This window comes from Centruroides sculpturatus, unplaced genomic scaffold (assembly GCF_000671375.1).
Source record: "Centruroides sculpturatus isolate CEXI.00-Female unplaced genomic scaffold, Cexi_2.0 scaffold108, whole genome shotgun sequence".
Lineage (NCBI taxonomy): Eukaryota > Metazoa > Arthropoda > Arachnida > Scorpiones > Buthidae > Centruroides > Centruroides sculpturatus.
In genome coordinates, this window is record NW_019384344.1 from 546688 (window position 1) to 559410 (window position 12723).

At 27.9% G+C, this 12723-nt stretch overlaps 1 protein-coding gene across 2 annotated transcripts in view; it reads left to right on the forward strand.

The window, feature by feature from the left end:
- The window catches only part of LOC111635243 (dolichyl-diphosphooligosaccharide--protein glycosyltransferase subunit 2-like), a 19369-nt gene continuing 6646 nt past the window's right edge, over positions 1-12723 (forward strand). Inside the window, exons 1-14 of one of the 2 annotated variants that reach the window (XM_023380161.1) lie at positions 1-86; positions 6743-6936; positions 7011-7103; positions 7207-7315; positions 7395-7458; positions 7540-7654; positions 9845-9934; positions 10003-10063; positions 10665-10711; positions 10999-11195; positions 11264-11381; positions 11448-11539; positions 11622-11826; positions 11936-12040. In XM_023380161.1, coding sequence (XP_023235929.1) covers positions 83-86; positions 6743-6936; positions 7011-7103; positions 7207-7315; positions 7395-7458; positions 7540-7654; positions 9845-9934; positions 10003-10063; positions 10665-10711; positions 10999-11195; positions 11264-11381; positions 11448-11539; positions 11622-11826; positions 11936-12040 — 1494 coding nt within the window. In that variant the 5' untranslated portion in view covers positions 1-82. Of the gene's footprint in view, positions 87-6742; positions 6937-7010; positions 7104-7206; positions 7316-7394; positions 7459-7539; positions 7655-9844; positions 9935-10002; positions 10064-10603; positions 10712-10998; positions 11196-11263; positions 11382-11447; positions 11540-11621; positions 11827-11935; positions 12041-12723 lie in introns of both variants that reach the window. The other variant, XM_023380153.1, reaches the window with a different exon arrangement.

Sequence of the window (12723 nt, forward strand, 5' to 3'; positions counted from 1 at the left end):
CTTTTGAGAGGTCGCTACAATCGCCCGGCTTAAGGGCTCGAATAGTTTTGTGTGGAGTCGGTTAAAGTGAAAAGGAAACAAAATGAGTGAGTTGTTTTATTTCTAAACAGCTTTGAGCATTTTAAATTTAAACAAATATATTTCTGTAATTTGATACGATAAAGTTAATTATTTTCATGTTTTTAATATAGAAAAATTCTTAATTTATTTATTTTTCGAAAAATTGTAAGCTCATTGGATGCGGGATTAGTATGCCACGTGGGTATGGATGGCGTGGCATGTTGTTACAGGACGTCTCCTTTATAGTATATCTACTAATATGTCAATATACATAAGTCTAATTTTGTCTTCAAAATGTTAAATAAAAAGTGCTTTCGGAAAGCATTTGCCATTATAACGAAAACTTCGCACTTGTTAATAAAAAAAAATTGTTTTAATTAAATATATATACAAGAATTATGTTGATTAAGTGTGAAATAAAGATACACAACTTTTAAAGTTTAATGACTAACAAACATAATTTTCAAAATCTTTAAATATGACATTAAAGTATTAATATTGTCGGTCGCATCACTTCTTGCGTTATAAGAATGCAAAAAAGCAGTTTTTAAATAGTCCCAATTCAAACTTCTTTAGTTCTAGGAAGATTGAAAGTACCGGGGACTGTTAAAACTCTTCTTTTTGATTTAATAAAGAAGGAACTGATACTATTATTATTTATTAAGAAATGGAGATCAAAAAGATTTTATTTGCTTAAACAAATTTATAATTTATTTGTATGTAATTTTACATGAAGTAAATTAAAAAGCATTGTTAAAACTTTTAGCGAAGTATATTGGAAAAGATAACTAAAATACCTTATGTATATAAAAATTAAGGCATTGTATATTATTGAAATTAATTATTTAATGATTTTCGTGGTGATTTTGTGTATTTGTGGATGAATGTAGACTTGTCACTAAGATCCTATTAGTGTGTGATCAATTTTCTATTACATAAATATTATCTTATTATATACAAATAAGAATGCTTATTATTGCAAAGATTTGCTATGTGATTTGGAAGCTCTCATATTATATATTAAAATTTTATACTCTTAATAAAATTGACCTATCCAGTATAATAGTTTTTAATACACAGAAAAAATTATGGTAATTTTTAAAATATATCCTTATTAGCAAATAGAAGATAGTATTTTTCAGCTGAACATAGTTTTTCTAATGGATGTTTGTATAGATGATATAGAATTTAATTTTTCAATTTTATACAATAGTATAAGACATATTGGGTTACTGGGTTCACACCAGTGGCTGTGAACTATGCTGGACCAGAGTCAAGGCATAGCAACAAAAAACAAAAATTAAATAAGTGTGTTAGTGTCTGTATTCAGGAATTTCCTAACAATGTGCCATGTATTCAATATAGTGGCCTTCTGTAGTGTGATGTATGTATTTCTATTTAATTGTAACGTTCCCAGGCTTTTGTGTAGTGTGTGAAATAATAATAATAAAATAATACAAATTAAATTATTTTCATGTTTTTAATATAGAAAAATTCTTAATTTATTTATTTTTCGAAAAATTGTAAGCTCATTGGATGCGGGATTAGTATGCCACGTGGGTATGGATGGCGTGGCATGTTGTTACAGGACGTCTCCTTTATAGTATATCTACTAATATGTCAATATACATAAGTCTAATTTTGTCTTCAAAATGTTAAATAAAAAGTGCTTTCGGAAAGCATTTGCCATTATAACGAAAACTTCGCACTTGTTAATAAAAAAAAATTGTTTTAATTAAATATATATACAAGAATTATGTTGATTAAGTGTGAAATAAAGATACACAACTTTTAAAGTTTAATGACTAACAAACATAATTTTCAAAATCTTTAAATATGACATTAAAGTATTAATATTGTCGGTCGCATCACTTCTTGCGTTATAAGAATGCAAAAAAGCAGTTTTTAAATAGTCCCAATTCAAACTTCTTTAGTTCTAGGAAGATTGAAAGTACCGGGGACTGTTAAAACTCTTCTTTTTGATTTAATAAAGAAGGAACTGATACTATTATTATTTATTAAGAAATGGAGATCAAAAAGATTTTATTTGCTTAAACAAATTTATAATTTATTTGTATGTAATTTTACATGAAGTAAATTAAAAAGCATTGTTAAAACTTTTAGCGAAGTATATTGGAAAAGATAACTAAAATACCTTATGTATATAAAAATTAAGGCATTGTATATTATTGAAATTAATTATTTAATGATTTTCGTGGTGATTTTGTGTATTTGTGGATGAATGTAGACTTGTCACTAAGATCCTATTAGTGTGTGATCAATTTTCTATTACATAAATATTATCTTATTATATACAAATAAGAATGCTTATTATTGCAAAGATTTGCTATGTGATTTGGAAGCTCTCATATTATATATTAAAATTTTATACTCTTAATAAAATTGACCTATCCAGTATAATAGTTTTTAATACACAGAAAAAATTATGGTAATTTTTAAAATATATCCTTATTAGCAAATAGAAGATAGTATTTTTCAGCTGAACATAGTTTTTCTAATGGATGTTTGTATAGATGATATAGAATTTAATTTTTCAATTTTATACAATAGTATAAGACATATTGGGTTACTGGGTTCACACCAGTGGCTGTGAACTATGCTGGACCAGAGTCAAGGCATAGCAACAAAAAACAAAAATTAAATAAGTGTGTTAGTGTCTGTATTCAGGAATTTCCTAACAATGTGCCATGTATTCAATATAGTGGCCTTCTGTAGTGTGATGTATGTATTTCTATTTAATTGTAACGTTCCCAGGCTTTTGTGTAGTGTGTGTGGTATCACACCTGTACAGGAGAGAACGACAGGTACAGTACAATAAGCACCCTATCCATCCTCCACAGATGCCTTATTTCCTGGGCAAGTTCTGTGTACTTACTAATTTTTTCAGTGCATGTGTTTTGTACATTGTGAATGTTTGGAATGGCTATGTCTATAATGTATGTGATTTTATTGTGTTTGTCAATGAGTGTGATGTCTGGTCTGTTGTGGTAAATTGTTTTATCTGTGATTATGGCTCTGTCGTAATACATTTTGTGCGTGTTATTTTCCAATACTGTCTGTGGAATATACTTGTAGTATGGTTCGTGGATGTCTGCCAATTTGTGTTTCTTTGCAAGCTCTTGGTGTATTATATTTGCTACTTGATTGTGTCTATGTAAGTAATCTGTCTGTGCCAAGAGCTTGCAACCAGAAGTGATGTGTTGTATAGTTTCTGGCATGATGTGACATTTTCTGCATGTGTCATTTGTGAGTGTTGTATCTTTGAGTATGTGTTTTCTGTAGTTTTTAGTATTTATGACCTGATCCTGTATGGCAATCATGAATCCTTCCGTCTCCCCAAAGAGGCATCCCCGATCTAACCAGCTGTTTGATGCAGTTTTGTCAACAAAATCATGGGCCAGGTCATAAGTATGCCTGCCATGGAGTGCCTTTCGAGCCCACGATTGCTTAATGGTGTCTATGCTTTTTGTGTGTTGTGTCAAGTCTGTATGATGTGAGTGTAAGTTTAATGGTGTGCTATTTGAGTCTGCTAGAGTTACTGCTTTATGTAATTGTGATGTTTTTTGTTTCCTGTAGAAAAACTTGCAGTGACTGTATTTGTTTGTAGTGAAGGTTAACTATGTCAATCAGGCCATGTCCGCCATCTTTATGTGGAAGTCATTATTATTTTTATTATTATTATTAATGCAGACGAAATTTACATTAGAAGTTTTTGTAGAATTTGTAAATCAATAATTATATTCATTAATCATTAATATTTACACCAGATATTAATATTAACCGAATATATGATAAGTGCACTATGATATAGATTTCAGTGACAAAAAATTTTCAGTAGTATTGATTTCAATTTATTATTGAATTTTTAATATGACAGATTAAGTATTAAGATTATCATTATACAGTAGATACCATTTTCTTATAGTAAAATCTTGCTAAGTCAAGCTGCAGAAACTTGAAGTCTTTAGGTTCAAGGCACAGTATATAGGATTATCCATATGATATGGTCTTGTTAGGTCAAAATTGTCAGTACTTATGAACTGTTTTCCTGTATACCTTCCACCCTAGGTCTGTGATCTTCATTTTCTTTTATATTTTCTGTGAAACAATTAAGGTAAACACTATAGCTCCATGCTGAATGCCACCACACCAGCACAACCGTGCATTGACACATTTTTTGGCATTACCAATGTGAACAAGGGAAATTACTCATATCACATTCAAAACTTATATGAAAATCTAAATTTCACTTGATCTCTTCTTTTTCTCTAGGAAATTGTTTATGAATGTATTTTGTCTATTTCTTTCATTTTAAATTGTTTAACTTTCTCTTGTGGCTCTGTAGTTTTCTAGTTTTAACTGTGCCATTTTACATCTTTCATTTATCAATGAAGTGCTTGATCTGCCATTTTTGATAAATTAATAAATGCACTTAATGAAAAATTATTTTCCCTTTATGAATTACAAAGATGCATGCAAGTTCATAAATTTAATTTGATGCTTTTTGGACTTGCATGCATTGTTACAATATTAAATATACAGTATATTAAAAAAAATAATTAAATTAGCTGGTTAATAAACCAATATGTTTCTTGAGAGTGTGAATGACTGAAGATTGCAAGAAATGGATTTAACTGTGCAATGTTGAATTATCAGAATATTAGAACTTAGTGTTAAAATTTATGAAATTATCTATCACAGTTGAAAATACCCAAAAAGTCAAGTAATTACTCACACACTGGCAATGTTGATCCTTTTACTGATACAGTATGTTACTGATGTTCTCATTAGGGACACCTTGACAATACACTCTAAAATGTCATAAACCATGTACAATTATGTAATTGTTCTTTGAATAGATTCTTGAGAAATGAAATACAGGTAACCCCCGTACAACACGGCACTTCTATAGCACGGATTCACTCTAACACGGTTCGAGAATTGGTACCATCCCCCGTCTAACACGGTACTTTTATAGCACGGATTCACTCTGATACGGTTCGAGAATTGGGTAAAACCGTCGTACAGCATGAAATGGAATAAAGTTTTACATACTTAAGTAATAATAGTTCACGAAAATAATAATTTTCGTGAACTATTAGTACTTAAGTATGTAAATTTTCTCTTCTCACCTTCTGTCGTTACACATACGGTCCTTCTCGAAACTTGTTTCAATGTTGCCAGATCACAACGCTTCTGCTTCTGATGTTGCCGAATGTTTTTCCCTTATTCCATACTTGCTTTATTCTTCATAAGTGCTTTGCACCATATAAGGAAATTTATAAAGACCTTTTAACTAGAAGCAAGCAATCTAAAATTACATACTTTTTGCAAAAGGTAAAGCATGGATCTGAAAATAATGCAGAAAAATGCTCGGAGGATAAGGATAACTTGCCAAAAAGAAAACGCTCTCGGTTAATTAATAGTGTTTTTAGTGATGACGAAGAAAACGTTGTTTAATTTATATTAATATGTATCACTTAAAAAATTTTTATGAAGATATTTATCTTAATTATGAAAATATACTAGCATGTTTTTTAATTTTTGGAACCTAACCCTCCTTTTCGTATTAGTTCTTTGTTTTGTATAACACGGATTCGCATAACATGGCAATTTTTTGGAACGTAACTACCGTGTTATACGGGGGTTACCTGTATATATATAATTTTACATCAAACAATAATAATAAAATGAACACATTTTTTATTTGCAATATATATTACAGATAAATGTTGTTGTTTATCTTATTAAAAAAGATCTCATGGATGTTAAGTATGTCTTTTTTCTATTTCCATTGTGCATTTGGCCATCCAGATGTGTGTGGCCCTATGGCCACCCATATCTGGGATGAGACCACTCATGAAAAATTCTTGATGAGTTTGATTACATTTTGAGTCACTAGCGCAGTAGGCTTACTTTAACTTTCTTGGCCATTTAGCTATTTAGTTTCATTTATGCAGATTCAAATATGAGAAGTTATAAATGAATATTGATATTGAATTATTTCTGCATACTGTATGGAAAATTACATTTTGAATTTCACACAATTATAAGAATAAATTCTAAATTGTTAACTAAAATATTTTTTATTAAATTGGTTAGTAGTAAGTTTCTGTTATATATGATGGTTAACTGTGTTTTCATATACAGGCTATACAGCTTATGGGAAAGAAATCTGTGGCACATTTGGTGAATCATCTGGCATGTAACATGTCACACGATTTCAGTTTATTGTCCATCTTTTTCATTCAGCTTCTTTACATTTATTCTAATTAAAGCATTTTTATTTCATTTCTTTAAATATCATTATTCAAAATCTACAACTTTGACATTTATATTTTCAAAGATAATTATACTAACAGTATATGGCATATGGACTCAAAAAGGTTCACCATCTTTAGCTTACATAAGTAGTCTATCAACAATTGTATTTCAATTGAAAATAGTTAATAAAAATTTGAAAATTTAAAATAATGAAATGGGAAATAAATATTTTTATTAATAATATGAATTTATAAAATGAAAATAGAAAAACAATTAGGTGTTACTGAATGCTGAATAAACTATGGAGTAAGACTATTATTGTGTAAAAAAAAAATATATGCATATCAGATATGCAAATCATATATTAATTTGTAAATAATGTGTAATCTTGTTTCAGGTATTTGGTTGTTGTTTATGTTTGTGATTTATGTTGCTGGTCAGACTCCCTCACCATCAACGTATATAACGTCAACTGATCGTACAAGGTTGGGAGGAATCTTTTCTGCTCAGTGGCCATTTGCTGATTTATCTGTAGCATATTATTCAATTTTAGGTCACACACTTCTTTCACAGAAATTTCCTAATGTTCAGGTATAGTATTTTTATTTAAAAAGCTTTATATTATTTAATTTATTAAATAAATTTGACATTTTTTTTCAAATTAGGAAACATGTAATCTTGTAAAATCCAAATTGGATTCAAAAAATTTAGAATCTGTGTACCATGCTACAGGAATAAACAAACTACTAGATTGCAAGGTATAGTAATATTTACATATATATATTGCATACATCTATGTTATATTAATTTCACTTTATTTTATATTGAAATTTGACTTGAATGATTTCAAAATTTTTTTAGTTACCTGCAGCAGGATTACATCAGATATTAGAAGCAGCAATTAAAGATGATGCATCAGTACACGATCTATATTTTTCAGTTTTATCATTGAAAAATCTTGCTTTAGCAGGTAAATTTATGCTAAAAAATTTTATATCTTGATGATAAAATTTCATTCCCATTTATAAATTGAAAATTTTTCTTTTAAGTTGATTCAAATAAAGTGACTAAAGCATTGACATCGGCTTTAAAGAAAGATGATAGTGTATTAAAGTAAGTGATGATAAAAAGTAAAATAAAATTGATTTTTATGACTATTGTAATAATGATTTATCTTTTTAATAATCTTTACAGCTTAGGATATGCTTTCCACATTGCTTCACAATTACAAGGAGATTTAACTCCTTTTTTTGAAAGAATTGAAGATGCTATTGTTCAAGCAGATGAAGTAGATGGAAAATATTTACAAGTAGGTTATAGTACGCTAATTTGTAATTTTATCTATCAGTTATATAATTTTATTTGAAATGTGATGTAATATCAAATATTCAAGTTGATAGACAAATCTAAGTTTTTATGCCATTTTCAGAAATTATTCAAATGATTTGACAATGGTTTTATAAGATTATAAGGTGTTATACATGTAATATAATGGTTCATCGTAAGTTTTAAATATACAGATTAAAACTAAAATATGCAATTTAATAAAGTTTGATTTCAAAATGAAATTTCTTATCAAAATATGACTTTATAACTTTGTTCTGTGGGCACTAAGAGGGCTGTTTTTTTAGTAAGTCCATTGTAAATTTGGCTAGGACCACATGGGGAGATTCTGAAAAATTCCTGGATTTTTGCAAATCCCATGTTTCCCAAAGTGATAAGTTGCAATCATAATCACTCAGCCATCTGGCTGTCAAAGTTACTTTTATTTGTTATATTGTTTGGATCTTAATGGTAAACTTTCAGTTAGTTTTGTTACTTTAAACATATTTACTAATCCATTAATATATCTGAATAAGATTCTCATTATTATACAGATTTTTAATTGTATTATTTTATAATTATATACAGTAGAGCGTCGATTATCTGAATCAATTGGGGACTGGGGTTGTTTGGAAGATCGATGTTTCGGATAACCGATTATGTACGAAAAATATATTAATTTATCCCATCTTGACATTTTTCTCCGTTGCGTGTCGCTTCGCATTGAATTTTCATCGATGTTAAGTCTAACGAAGACTATTGTATCGTTAAAAATTATTTTTTTATTTTGTACGAACAAAATAAATATATTGAAAAATATAAAAACAATAAAAAATTATACTTCAGAAGTTAATTTAGTATCAAAAACGTAAAATATTTGAGTAGCCCAAGACATAGCCAAAGATTGCAGCACCACAGCACTGGTGAAAATTTAAATTTGCCTACTGGAATTCTTTCAGATGATTGACTTTCGGATAATTGACGCTCTGCTGTAATTCATTATGATAATGGTGAAGAGTGTTGAATAAAGTAATTATGTAGTTATTTTAATCACTCATTGATTTAAATTTATAAAAAGTTTTGCAAGTAATTTTTTTATAATTATTTTGACATAATATGACGTAAGTGGAAACTATCTGTAGCATAAATACTGGTAAAAAATGTACAACTTATGTACATTGGGTTTTTGTAGAACTCATAAAATTTCTCTAAATGCCATTCAAATATGTAAAATATGCATGATTCATTCCAAACATTAATTGGCTGGCTGACTGTATGTATATTAATTAAAAAAAAAGTATGAATTAAATATAATTTATGTTTCAGTATGTTTAGTGAACAAATATCCATAACTAATGAAATAATTTTATTTGTATGAACATCAACTCAAATCCAAATTTTAGTAAAACCAAAAGAACTGATGAATTTTTAGGCTATAATGTGACTAATTTAATTTTATATTTTATATAATTTAATTTATTATAATTATTAAAGTTAGCATGAGATGGCACATAACTGCCTACCTTTAGACAAATTATTTAGTCTTTAAATAATTACATAGCCACATTATAGCCTGATAATTTCAAAGTTTATTTGGCTTTATAATTTTATTTTATTGAAGTTAAAATGGCAGAATAGTAGCCTAGTAAGATTTTTCTATGGTCATTGTTAATTCAAATTTGAATCCAATTTTCTGTGATACTTTTATATTTATTTTAAGTTGGAAAATCATTCCTCATCTCACATTTGATATTGTCCAATGCTGTTTTGAGTCATCTTCCAAAAATAGACAAAATTAAGGCCAGATATATAGCCCATTGTGGGCTAGTTTCTCATAAGAAAAATTCAGTTCACTTTAATTCATTAAAGTTAATTTTGCAATAAATTGAACTTGTCTACGTTTTATTGCTTTAAAAAATCAAATTTAACAATATAAACTTGTATGTTTACATTTTGTGTTAATTAAATATTGTTGAAACATTATGGAAAATGGAAAAATACACGAATTACTATGAAAACAGAACATGATTTATATAAAATGCAATATAATAGTTTAATAGACTTAGTCGTACTCAAAATAAAATGTAAATTTATAACTGAAAATTTTTAACTAAAGTAATAAAGAAAATAAATTATGTTATGTTAATTTTAAATTTTAATAAACAATTTATTTTAGTTTGAAGGAGGCCTGACAATAACTGCAACTATAATAAGTGGAGCATACAGACTTGCAGAAGCTGCTAAGAAAGCACCAGCTATTTCTAATGTATGTAAACATATTGTACAAATTAAATTACTTTAAACATCTATAATATAATGTATGTTTCATTTTAGGACCAAGCAATCAAATTTACAAATTATTTCCTGAGCAGGAAGTTTGTACAAACTGTTAAAGGTGCAAATTTATTATTAGAGAGGTTGCGACCTATGTTTTCAACGCAAAAATGTGTACGTCAGACGTTCAGTGCCGCCTTCCTGTGAGCCTAGAAGTTTGACAATGGCGTTTGGAACGTGCATGATTCCACTGATGTTCCAAATGCCATTGTCAAACTTCTAGGCTCACAGGAAGGCGGCACTGAACGTCCGACGTACACGTTTCTGTGTTGAAAACATCGGCTGCAACCTCTCTATTAGATATGCTGAAAATCTTAACAGAAAATAAAGTAAGTTAGGTATTCATATATTTTTTATTTTAAAAATTAGATGTTTTTATTATTAATAAAAAAAAAAAGTATAAGGTTAAGGCAAGCTGGATTTGTTAAATTTTGTTAATTGAACATTACACATTGGATTATTTTAGATAAGTAAGCTTGATATAACAATTTAACAAGCTAATATGCATGTAAAAACAAGTATTAGAATTTTTATATGTTAATTTCTNTGTACAAATTAAATTACTTTAAACATCTATAATATAATGTATGTTTCATTTTAGGACCAAGCAATCAAATTTACAAATTATTTCCTGAGCAGGAAGTTTGTACAAACTGTTAAAGGTGCAGCTTTATTATTAGATATGCTGAAAATCTTAACAGAAAATAAAGTAAGTTAGGTATTCATATATTTTTATTTTAAAAATTAGATGTTTTTATTATTAATAAAAAAAAAAAAGTATAAGGTTAAGGCAAGCTGGATTTGTTAAATTTTGTTAATTGAACATTACACATTGGATTATTTTAGATAAGTAAGCTTGATATAACAATTTAACAAGCTAATATGCATGTAAAAACAAGTATTAGAATTTTTATATGTTAATTTCTTTTCTATGTAAATTTGATATGTTAAATACATATTCTTTATTTAATAAAGTTGTGTTTCTTTTTTTGCCAGTTCCATATTCCTGTGGCTGTGACTGTTGCTAGCAATAGAGCACTATCATCTCAGAATCCTAATGTACAGGTTCAGGTTACAAATGTATTGGGTGCCTCTCTAGGTGCATTGCATGTCGTGGCTGATGCGGCCACTCGTCTGGAGGATAATGCTGTCATCATGAGTAAAACGCCATTCACGCCTGTAAAAGGAGACACGTAAGTTGATCTTAATACCAAAATGTTTGATATTTATATTATTCTGACTTTAAAATTTTGATTTCCAGCACCCATTATGTCTTGAACTTCTTGGAGAAAAAGCCCTTACGTGGATTTTATAAAATCTCTCTTAGTGCAGTGCCAAGTAAACCAGATCAAAGACTCATTGGAAATGTAGGAGTATTGGTAGGTAATTTTTTATTTTGTTGTTTCAAATTAATCATTGTATAATAAAATCCTTTAAATTATTAGATTCATGTTAAAGTGATGACAGAAGTTGGAATTGAAAATATAGAAATTGGTTTGGTTGATAGAGATCAAACAACAGCTGCAAAAACTACAAAGTAATGAATACATGATAATTACTTTTAAACTATTTAAAACATTGTAATTTATAAAATAATTTTTAAAAATATATTTTTTTAGAGTGGAATTTAATAAACAGCTAGCTACATCTCTTGAAGCAGATTATCATCAAAAACTTATCATGAAGTTTACACTGAAAGATAAAATTGCTGGTGATATAATGAATGCACATCAAGTATTTGTCCAATTAGAAAATCAGAAAACTAAACAGCAAATAGTATTTGTAGCAGAGCCGGATACTGCTGGAGTTTATAAATTTGATTTGGTAGAAAAAAATTATACATTTTAAATGAATTTTTTTTAATGCTAAATTGATAAATTCCCATATTCATTCTATTGTTTTTTTCTTTATGTTAATTTTAATTTTTAAATAGGATGTTAATGGCAAAGCCAAGGAATTTGATTATGCTTCAGGAAAATATGATTTAATTTTAATTGTTGGCGATGCTGTCATAGCAAATCCTTTTGTTTGGAAAACTGTAAGTTCAGCATTTTCATGTATTTCTTTATATTATAGTCATTACCTAAAATACCTTATAAACTATTTTAAAATATTATATAGTTTTGAATATTTTTATCATTATCTAAACCAGGCATGGCCAAACTCTTTTGCATTTAGGACATATTCTGATTACAAAAGCAAAAATAAGTACAGAATAACTTCTTTATATACACTTATATTCTTATATTCACAACTTATCTAAACAGTATATAAAGTTAGAAAACTAACTAAAAATTAATAGATAAAAATTTTTTCTGTAATTTTATACATGTGTATGCTTACACATAAAAATGTATAAGCATACAAAAATGTTTTGATGTAAAAATGTAATAAAAATTATATTTTTACACCAAAGTTTTTTGCCTCAATCTTGCTATAATTTAAGTTACTGAATTAGTAAACTTACATGCATCAGGTTAATTTTTATGCAAAATTAAATGAAAAAATAACGGTTATCTATATATTCACTTAGTTTATGTTCAGCTCTGTTAACATGAATGATCATTAATTGAAATGAGATCATATTTGTACTTAGTATAACAATATTTATTTTCCTGCCATGATTTTCCTTATAGTTAGATTTAAACCATTGTAAGATTTTAGCATCACCCTGTGCTTTTGTAGAAAATTTTAAATTATACGATTAAAACAAATCATTGT